Genomic DNA, 11743 nt, shown 5'->3' on the forward strand with positions numbered 1-11743 from the left:
GGGGGAGGTTATCAATTAACTTTAGCGGGTGGCATAATTTAACTCCTTAAATCTCTTTTGCTCACTTTGTCTTGCGCAAAACAACCATCACCACCAGGCATAGTATTGCGATTGTAACAAAATAAGAAAAGAAAGATTTTTAAGTATCTTTCATCTCTAACCATAATTAATATGTTTTGCTCTTTCGTCTACTCTAAATTCTGGAAACTCAAATTACATGTAGAATCTAGGCCAATTAGAGCTAACTTATAATCAATTTTCACTAGGGAAAGAATCACAGATACACACAGTTATTATTCATTCAAAAGACAAAAATGATTTCCTTGTGCTACTCACCGAAATAGACCTCTTTATTGCACTTTGGGCACTTAGGCATGGTTGGATGGTCAGCTGTAACTGTAAGGCGAACTCTCGGCAAAGGTTACGTAAATCAGATAGGTGGACACCCTCACTACTAACAAGGCTTGCCTTTCGGTTTTGATCATGCACAGCGAATTTGACCAACCAGTCGAAAGTTTCTCGTTTTATGTCGTCGCTTATTTTGCACACGGTTCAAAGAGACTATTAATATTAGCCTATACTTCCCATTTTGCGCACGGCTCCTTACAAGGCAGCATGAGAGGAAAATACACTCGTTTCTCATTACCATTTTCGGCACCATGAAAGGGTTAAAGAGGTTATAGCCTGCCTGGGAACTTCATCCAGAACAGTCGTAAGGTATAACTACAAGATATTGATGACGGCAATCTAAAACCGCCCATTTCTAAACAAAATAGTTCCGTACAAAGTTGAGCGACAAGCAGACAGGACAGGTGGTCGAAGAAAGGAAGACACAGTGAGTCAAGGGACGTAATGCAATATATTTTAAGCAGATACAAATTACACAGCCGAGTAGTCTATCCATTTTATTATTACAACGATACCTTTGGAAGGTCTGTTTATTTGTTTCTTTTATGCGAGGTTAAAAAGAAGCACATCGACACAATGAGGGTCATTGGGTAAAGGGAAAGAAGAAGTCAGGTAGACAGAAACGAGAGAGATAAAGACATTTTCATAGCAACACATTAATCTAAAAGCCTATAGATCTAGTCCCTTTCCAGGCCTGCTCATTGCCATGCTTTGAAAGACCTGTTTAAAATAGCCTACTTTTAAAAATAACATTATTCTTATTCATGCATTTAGGTGGGTGCGTGTTGGGGTATGTCCTAGAGCAGGGGACGACAACCCTGACAACAACAGCAACAACAACAACAACAACAACAACATCAACACCACCACCACCACCACCACCACCACCAACAACAACAACAGCAACAACAACAACAACAACAACAACAACAACAACAACAACAACAACAACAAACAAAACAAAATAAGACAAAACAGGGTGTTAGGCTGTATATATGTATCAAAAGTGGCTTGTTTGTACAGTAGGCCTACATGTAGCCTTTAGATTTATTTAAATTATGTACTGAGCTTTGAGCTTTTCGTTGTAATTATAATAGAGGCTTCAATAACAGTGACTATTTCTCTCGCTTACCCGCTCCCCTCAATTCTGGTTTCTTTTCTTCTTTCTAAATCATTATTCATATTTTGTTTATCAAGATACCATCCAAAGACATTATCAGATTTTACACCTTTTCCCTTCCAATGCCTGTACTATACAGCTTTAGTGATAGTTACATTATTCTCATGCCTGTACTATACAGCTCTAGTGATAGTTACAATATTCTCATGCCTGTACTATACAGCTCTAGTGATAGTTACATTATTCTCATGCCTGTACTATACAGCTCTAGTGATAGTTACAATATTCTCATGCCTGTACTATACAGCTCTAGTGATAGTTACAATATTCTCATGCCTGTACTATACAGCTCTAGTGATAGTTACAATATTCTCATGCTTGTACTATACAGCTCTAGTGATAGTTACAATATTCTCATGCCTGTACTATACAGCTCTAGTGATAGTTACAATATTCTCATGCCTGTACTATACAGCTTTAGTGATAGTTACATTATTCTCATGCCTGTACTATACAGCTCTAGTGATAGTTACATTATTCTCATGCCTGTTATGTTTGGAGTATGAAAACTATTTGGCGATTCTTTTTTTGGTTTTTGTTTTTTGCTTAACGTTTCCGACATTTATATGCCCTTATTATAGGTCCTGTATGTAACTTATTCCAAATTTCGCCTTTTTGAGCCGCTTACGTATACAATGCTTGAATGCGCGGCTGAAGCCTCGACTGTCAGTACCAACAGTCTCTTTGTCTCAGCCTTGACCCACAGGTCGTTTAACCTAGGTGGGAATGTAACCGCCCCGGCTTCATGCACCAAACCAATGAAATTTAATATAATTTCTACCCTACAAAAAATGTGCCTGATTGGATACAGCTATTATATAGTGGCGTCCAAAAGAAACTTGAAAATGTAATCACCTAATAATCGTGTTATAGGGTTACACTACCCGCTCATGCAGCATACCAATTTAAAGCTAAATAAATTCTACATCATCTGACACATTAGTATTTCCTCTATGTTAAGAGACGCCCGAGATGTGTTCACTCAAAGTTGACCTTTAACAATCAGGCTTGGCCAAATTGTGCGAAATCAGAGAAATGCAAAAGTGTGTTCGCGCGTATATTAAAGTGTATCAACAATGGTGGAATGGGCATGTGTTGAATATGAAATGAAAAGATAATATTATTGTCTCTGCAATGAATAACCTCTTCTGGTGATATTTTCAAGCAGACTGGAGAACAGAGCCGTTACAAATACCACACATGACCTGGACCTAACACAACATGTGCGCATATAAGTATCATTTATTTTTTTGTTTGTTTAGGAGCTTATATAAAATTATGGTTTCGTGTCGAGCACAAAACCTTTTTTTGCACCTGGACATAATCATCTGTCAATGAGGAACATAGGCCACAAAATTGCCATGGTTTAGGGTGGTCTGGGGTGGAATTAACAAAACGGCCATCATGAGAATCCCCGGATGGTTTGGTTTATAGGACTACAACGCGCAAGTGCTGGAACGTCATGTCTTACCTTTATTTTCGTCATGGTGTCATTCAAGTAGACATCTCCATGCAGAGCAAATAACTTTCTCACAGGGCCAATGCCACTAGACAGTTCATGGAAAACCAAATCATATCAACGTTGGAGGGTTCAGCAGTAAATAGCTCCGATATATATGAATCCTACAGGTATGTTAAGAGTGAAGTACATGTAGCATGAAACAGTACTTGAAGAAAAGCTACTCTCCCAATCCAAATTCAGATCCTTTGTTTGCAACTCTCTGTGGCATTTGGGATAAAGTGACGGATTATTATGTCCAAACTTTAACAGAGTCGATGCCCAAAGGGTTCATGCACCACAAAAAACTAATGGCTCTTAGGCAAAATAGCAATGAGCACATTAAAATGTAATGTTAAGTCCAAGTTTTGCATGGTAATTGTGATTGCTCTGATTTCCGTTTTATTTGAAACTATCATAACAAAATATCAAGATGGAATATTGTTCATTGCACAATAAGATTCGTCATTCATTGGACATGTAATATATTGTCCATTCTATCAATATCGATACTCATCATTACACGCAAGAAGACAATTTTACGTTTCTTTGATTTCACACAATTTTGCCAAGCCTAATTTTTACAGGTCAAATTTGAATGAAGTATTAATGTGTCAGATGATGCAGAATTTATTTAGCTTTAAATTGATGTACTGCAAGAATAGGTAATACGAGTCTTTAACACGGTGGTTTGGTGATTACATTTTCAAGTTTCTTTTGGACGCCTTATAGTCAAAGTTAGCATTCACCCACCCAGACCAATCAGAGCGCATCTCAAGTTACCATAAGGCTCTGAAATCTCGTTTGGGGTTCGTGGTGCGACGCCTTTTTCGGAGAATGTGCAGGTGGAGCTGAAGCTGCAAGTCCCACTCCGTTAGACGCCACTGACTCAATGTTCGTTTACAGTCTCTGTTGAAATGATCAGTAACCATCTTCTCCTGCCATTGCAGATACGATATTTTGATAGAGGAAGAGAATCAAACATCGGATTGTCTATCAGTTTTTGGAACTGATCTAATTTAAAGGATCATGATATGTACTCTCTTGGGTTGCTCTTTTGATACAAAAAGTCAACCCTTCTTTCAACCGTCTTTCCATTTCAAAATGTGTATTATTATCATAATAGTTCTATAATATATTCGAATTGTTAATATTGTTAATAATATGGGTGCGAGAGTGTGTTTGTGTACTCGCACAGGCGCGCGTGTGTGTATTTTTGTCTGCGGAAGTGGGATGGTGGAAAGGGGGGTAGTCCATGCAAAACATACATCGTCAACGGGAAAGGAAAAGGAAGGTTACGAATACGCTGTCGCTGGTACGTTTTTGAGGGATTTCTTTGTGTCATGATTGTGGGACAACCTAATAGTTTTGAACTTTAGTCAGATTACGTTGGGCGAAATCAACAGCAGATAGACTTTTGGTGGCCCTGTCTTTTTCGTATTTAGGCTCGAAAATTTACATTAGAATTTCAATTTGTTTTTTTCGTGTTTGTTAAAATAATTGTCGGTTTGTTTTTTGTTGCTTAGTCTATTGCATTACTATTTATTGTTGAAAAGTAGTCCGAAAGCGTGTTCGATAAAGATGCATGGAGAAATCTGTTATGTCTACGTTTTCTAGATTTGAAAGAATAATTTCATAATCAAGGGAAATTTGTGAACCAATAACAAAAGTTTTTTCGATGCTATCGACAAATAGGAAAAAGTCATTTCAAATATGGAGAGCACACTAAAAGATGGGATGCAATGATGTTTAATGTGTTATTGATATTATGATCACCGTTCGATAATTGAGAAGACCATTCTTTTCACAAAATGTCAAATACGGTATTTTGCAGTTTCAATTGTATGGGCCTATATGAGCTTATACAAAATATCAAATTGTCTTACAGTTTTATTACACAAGTAAACACAAAAACATGGGTTCCTCCCTGTCTCGTAGCCTTATACAGCCTTGAAAAGACATACAATTTACATCCTGTAATACTTTGATCCTTTGAAGTCGAAGTGATCCGACTAATTTCCCTTAACTCCGCTTTTGTAGAAAATATTCTTAGTTCTCCTATTCTTGGTCGAATACAGAGAATCACACTGCAATGACAATGGTCATATCATATTAATTAGAGCTGAGAAAGACCAAGGCAGACAAAGTGTGACTATTCCAAAGAAATCATGTAATATAGAATAATCTCCAAACTTCTCCCCCCCAACCGGAACCAAAGTTGGCCATGGGACTATGAGCGGACCCGAGACAATCCTAGTATACTTTCGAAAATAATAGGCTATACGCTAAATGATTTATTTAAAAACTTAATCTAACAGATAAAAAAGGTTTTAAAGAAAGTCGAAATCATGAAATTTTTTGTTTATTGTTGACGTTCCATGGCTTTTTTTTCTCAGTTATTCTATTGTGAATGATGTTTGGGCGCTACTCCGTGGCGACAGGGTGTGTTCACTTTGCTCTGTGCTTATACTTACGACCTTAGAGCATGCATCATTTAACATTGAGTGTGTATATCTTAAGATCATTATTGTTTATTTGGCTGCTTATTTTTCTATGCATGTGATTGTAAGACTACGTGTGTGTGCATGTGTGTGTGTGTGTGTGTGTGTGTGTGTGTGTGTGTGTGTGTGTGTGTGTGTGTGTGTGTGTGTGTGTGTGTGTGAAACACCAAACCATGTGCCAGAATCAGGACAATAAAGATGCATCTTGTCTTATCTTATCTTATCTTATCTTATCTTAATATGACATAATATACGTGTATCACAAGAACATGGCAGGTGTTTGATTCCGTAAAAAAAAAAAGCATTAATAATTAAACTTTTGTCTCTCTGAAGTGTATGGGTACCTTCCCTGTATTTTGAAGAATGGAGTTCAGCTCCCACGTTGGGATTCTTAGATGCAGTACATCTTATATTTTGTACTAGGAATGGATACTGCACTCAGCTGAGCTTAGGTTGGCCTTGGTAGATAGGGTGGAATAGAAGCCAGCCTCCTAAATTGTCTGTATTGAGTCAATGGAAGCGTATCTTTACACTTAATCTCTACAATACAAATTATGTATTATGCAACACCATGAAGTTCGAGCAGTGGTCAAGGACGAGCATCTGAAATTAATTATTCTGTTTTGCTCATATTCAGCCAAGTGTAGGATTGAATTGGTACTGCGTATAGGGTGTAAACAGTACAGTATGTCCATAACTAATGTATTAGTAGGCCAAACGTGCTGGGTGAACCTCGGGAAGACATGGGGTTGTCGGGAACTTGCTTTGCTGGGTGTGGGCTGGGGACAATAAACCTACGGTGCCGATTTTGGGGCCGATGAATAATCATCTTGATTGCCTTTCTCACCCTGCATTAGGGTATAGGCCACAAACACTTTTCACCTGTCTCTATCCTGAGCTAGCCTCTTGGTGCTATTCCATGTTTTCCCGCTTTTCTGCACATCAATTTCTGTGATTCTTCTCCAGGTTCCACGCGGTCTTCCCCTTGATCTCTTACCCTGTGGATTCCAATAAAAAACTTTCTTTGTTATGCAGCTGCCTGACTTCCTGAGAGTATGTTCAATCCATCGCCACCGCATTCTTCCTACCTCATCTCAGACTGGGATTTGTCTTGTTTTCCTTAACACTTCCTCGTTGGTGACCCTGTCTGTCCATTTGATCCTCAGTAACTTTCTTAGACACTTGTTCATGAAAACCTTAATCCTCTTTATGCAAGTCTGTGATGCGTTCCATGTCTCAGATCCAGACAACAGGGCTGACTTCATATTTGAATTGAAAATCCTTAGCTTTGTTCGAAGTGAGATACAGGTGATCCCCCCAAAAAAACTGTACAACCTTTTATTAATATCTCGCAAAAAATTTCTACTAGAATGTTGTAATCTGGAACATATGCAATTCATTCAAAGAGAATTTGTTAGACATAAAATTTACAAACAAGAAACTTGTTTTCGAAAACGGAAATGTCTTTTATAAAAACCACCTATAAATACAAAGTGCACCAATTTAAAAGATCTTGTAAGGGAAGCCATAAAATGATTGGTTTGTTATTTCCTTTCCTTTTATTTTTAAAATCTAATCTTTCCATCCCTGTAAACTGTAAACAATATTTTCTTTCTCCTACAGAGTTAAAAAAATATTTGTTCAATTCTGGAATTCCGTGAACCAATGGCTCATATCCGGTGGATTGCTCCAAAGCAATCATTATACGGGCATTGAATTGTGAAGGCTATGTCTGAGATCGCGTTATTTTTAGACTGCCTCTATGGGCTTTGTTCGGCCAAAGATACAATAAGTCTTAACATGTGAGGCAGCGTGGTGGAATCAGGCTCTCATCAAAATAATCAAAGTGAAGAAACTTGCATTTTTCCCCAGGTTTCTGAATTTTTATCAAATTTTTGTTTTTTGGCTCAACACTCATTTCTGTGTGGATTTTTCTGAGAAAAGTTTATTAAAGGAACAAAAAATGTAAATTTTCAGTTACCACGGACTCTTAAGCTAAGGAAATAACTAATCTTAATTAAGCGGCCATTTTCTCACTAATTTTACCTCTGAAAACAGGTGACCCCCACCTCCTTCATTTGCAAATATCTCGACTTGTATTCAAGATAAATTAATATTTTTTGTATCCAAACAAAGGCAAGTGAACAAGCTTTAAGATGATAACAATAACTCCACATGCCCAAAAATTGACGAGAGCCTGATTCCACCACGATGCCTCACATATGTCTTGGGTTCGTCCGGTGCACTTCGAGATTGTGCTGCCGTATTAATATTTATGAACTAAGAGTAAGAAACTCTGTCAAAACGTCATCGTTGTTTGGGTCGGCCCATAGAGCATTTTCCGAGATAGATCACACCACTGAACATGCTATTTTTAACTTGGGCAAAGCACAAGAACTTGATATGGTATAGTAGATGTTGTACAGTTGTAGATGTTGTAATGGACGAATAAGCTCTGGCGAAGAACTTTTACGGAAAACTGATTGGAGGGTGGAAGGTAAAGGTTCTTTTATTGCCTCTTTGTGGGTGTTGTGCGCATTAAATTTTTTTGGGCGACAGTGCACGACCGTGCTCTATGGACGAGCCGCTCCTGCTCATATATGTCCTCCTTTGGACTCGACACGTTTTAACGCGTCGTTCGTATAATGTCCAGTGGTGGCTACCAAACTCAAGGATCCACTCAACCACGAGAACTCCAAACCACACACACTGTACACCTCACAGTATAGAGCTGTTTTTAGAGACAGTAGGGGAGGGATGAAGTTGCCAAAATATACATCATTTGTGGAGTTGATATAACCTGAAACTGAAAGGTGAATGGGCTTTACCAAGTAACCAAATGTCTTAGAAGAAATGTTCACGCTTTTCCAGACGATCGAGGAATCATGAACACATTGCTATACTCTGATAGCTTCGCGAAGAGGAAAACCGTACAGTCGTAGATGAAGATCTGCCTTGACAAAGCGACCATTGAATGTAGGAAAGTCATTGCTGCAGACATCGTCTGCGGACGGACATCTCATGGGGCTCATCTACTTAATTCTGCACACTGTTGACGTTTAAAGGGGTGCGGGTGCGAACGGTGTGTGTTTGACCTGAAGTAGTCATTTTGTCGGGGACTTTTTAATTCTGATTCTCCACATGTCCTAAGTGGTGGACCATTTCCACCCTTGGCTTAAAAAAGACCTTAAAGGCACATATTGACATTATTTCCGTACCTTGTGCGCAACTTACGAAATGAGCTGGTGGTGAGGAAATGTTCAATACCAAAGGCTCTCTATGTTCTTTACTAATCTTAACCATGATCTCAGCAGGCAAAAGAAACTTGAGAAAAACTATGTGCAAACTTCTGTTAGCCTGTTAGACTACTGTAGCTTGCAATATGATGCAAACGTTGGGATTTTTAGTGGTACGCCTAATGTGAACTAGTGCGTCATGCTACAAAAAAGGGGACATTTTATCTGAAAATGGGTTGCTGTTTTTGAACCTGTTCCTCCCTCTCTGTCAATTATACTCCCAAGATAGCAGAAGGATGCAACGTCTTCTATTATAGTGCATTTTCTTCTATTGTGACCTGCTCCTTTCGTTTTGCATCTATGCTAGGACCTTTGACTTTCCGGGGTGGATCCTCAATCGAACAGACTCTGATAGGCTGTTTTATATTGAAATCTTTGCTTGCATCTGTTCCTGGTTGTGTGACAGAAGCGTCAAGTCGTTCGCAAAATCCAGATATTCCAACTGTGTCCGTCTATACCATTTCTGTGTTCCCTGGTGGTTTCCTTCATCAGCCAGTCGACTCATGCCAATATGCAGATGTAGAAAGTGACAGTCTTAAATAATAATTTTAAAAAAACCACACACAAAAACATGGGGACAGGACACGGGAAGGGATTTCGTTTTGCCTCAAGGCCTAGGCTTTCTCAGTACCGCCTTCTCAGCTAACTGCAAGAACAGATTGTATTGGTATAAACTATCTCCCGTGTATTTTGGGCCTGACCAAGAGTGGGGTGGAGGACGTGGGCACGTCAGGAACGTGCATGCTGCATCCAGCCGAGGTATGAACTAGATATGCTCACATATGCAGGCGGTTTGTCTTCTTTCGCTCGTGAGCAAAATTAACTGCTTAACGCTGTGAGACAATAGGGAAGCCAGTTAGAGGGCTACGTACCTATAATGGTCTCATAGGAGGAATCTCCTTGTGTTGAATGCCTGAGAAAGGTTTAAATAGATCAATGTTCTACAAATTATCTTGTATATTGTGAGTCGACAAATCATTGTTAACGTTAGGGGCTAGGTCTATTCCTCAACCATTGATGTCTTTTTTTTCTCCTCGCCTTTCTTCTGGCCTTTTTTCCCATTACTTTTTCGAAGTGGCTACTTAAGGCTAGACTGCCAGTCTAGCTGTACTTAGATCTAGGTTTGGCCCAATCGACTCAAGCCTGTTAAGTACACAGGTCTAATTAGATCTAGATCTAGTAATTATTCAAGTTCAAATACATGCAAGTCAGTAAGGCACCTTTTGGTTTTGTCTGAAATACAAATACTTTTGGTATTGCAAACTTAAAATTTCATTTACAATTCAGCCATCAATAGTAAGTACGGCTAGCCTGGCTGTCTACCCGTACTTAAGTACGGCTAGACAAAAAGTCTAGCCGTACTTAAGTACGGCTAGACTGCCAGTCTAGTCGTACTTATCTTAGGCCCTACTAACACTAACATTAGAAAACAGGAGGTTTAAAATACATACACTGTCATTAAGGCACCTGGTTTCGTCTCAAATACAAATGCTTTAGGTACTGCACACTAAAAATGTATATTTACAATTCAGTAGGCCTATTTTTTGTAAATGGTCAGTCTAGCCATCATATTAAGCATAAGTACGGCTAGACTGCGAGTTTATTTTCTTAATTTTTACTCATCACTAATAATACTACCCAAGACTCGGTAAGTCGGTCTTGGATACTACCTATCAGCAATCTAGACTATTGCAGCTTTGCTTGGGAAAACGTAAATATAGATATTGATTATAATATTATCATACAAGGCATCACCAAGAACCAAGTTACAAACAACATAATATATTATGTTGGCCGAGGTTGTGATTAAATTTTAGTAATTATTATTATAATATTATTATTTCTGGTTTCGTTGTCCTATCAACTATCAACCTGAGGAGTATTGTTTTTAATCGTAGGCTATTTACCAAGGGACAGCACTCTCGACTTTCAACTTTCAACCTGGAAAAAAACGAAACTACAATTTTGTTGTGGAGTTTAGCCTGGTCACATTGTTGATGATGTGTGTGATTGAATGGATGCCCTGACGAGGTGTTGCAATTCGCACGCAATGTGAATGAGTGGATAAGGGTGGTGCATATTGTCACAGTGACGATCTATAAGAACACCAGCCATGTTTGTTTTAGTTCAAATGAAAGATACCGTGAGGATTTCTCCTCATCTGTTTCATCTCGACAGCATGGATGCTATTCGTGAATCACTCAACGTAAAGTTTGCAAATAAAGTAAGTTATAGATCTATCTGTAGCCTAGTGCTGGTTCTCTTCTGAATGGCTGAGTCGGGCAATCGCGCAGCGCAGGTAGCCCACAGATCCGCCGTGAGAGAGGGCTCCTATCAGGCGTGCGGTGCCGCCCACAGAGCATCCTCCATTACTTTTAATCTCCTTGTTATGGCTATGCCCTCACACTCACACACAGACTTGACAGACACAGTAGATCTAAATCTAGATATCTATCTAGATCTAGAATTAGATCTACTGATGACTGATGGCAATTAAATGTAGTTTCGTTCGTTAAAGTCAAGAGAAGGGGGGATGTCAGCTAAAAAAAATCGAAGTGTATACAGACCCGGTAACCTGGAACAAAGTCACGAAGTATACAGACCCGGTAGGGGAACTCTTTTGTGATTTCGGGAAGTTTCAGCGCTCAGACCCGGTAGAAATCTAGTGTGTGTGTGTATGTGAGAGAGAGAGAGAAAAAGAGAGAGAGAGAGAGAGAGAATGAGAGAGAGAGAGAAAGAGAGGTGCTGTCAAAATGTAATGACATGCCCCAGTTGGCAGGAGGGAACGAGAGAAAGATAGGGTGTGAAATAGGTGGGGACAAAGGAAGACAGAAACAAACAAAGAAAAAGAGAAGGCGAT

The 11743-nt window shown here is 39.0% G+C and overlaps 2 protein-coding genes across 2 annotated transcripts in view; one reads left to right on the top strand and one right to left on the bottom strand.

Annotated features, from left to right (window-relative positions):
- LOC101862870 (cysteine-rich protein 1) overlaps window positions 1–830 on the bottom strand; it is a gene marked incomplete in the record, with an annotated part of 12697 nt that extends 11867 nt beyond the window's left edge. The window contains 1 exon segment of the mRNA XM_005097252.3: window positions 337–830. Coding sequence (XP_005097309.2) covers window positions 337–376 — 40 coding nt within the window.
- Window positions 831–10810: 9980 nt separating this feature from the next.
- The window catches only part of LOC101862499 (DNA-directed RNA polymerase III subunit RPC8), an 18741-nt gene continuing 17808 nt past the window's right edge, over window positions 10811–11743 (top strand). Inside the window, exon 1 of the mRNA XM_005097250.3 lies at window positions 10811–11107. Coding sequence (XP_005097307.1) covers window positions 10997–11107 — 111 coding nt within the window. The 5' untranslated portion in view covers window positions 10811–10996. The remainder of the gene's footprint in view (window positions 11108–11743) is intronic.

The sequence above is a fragment of the Aplysia californica genome, unplaced genomic scaffold (genome assembly GCF_000002075.1).
Source record: "Aplysia californica isolate F4 #8 unplaced genomic scaffold, AplCal3.0 scaffold00150, whole genome shotgun sequence".
NCBI lineage: Eukaryota > Metazoa > Mollusca > Gastropoda > Aplysiida > Aplysiidae > Aplysia > Aplysia californica.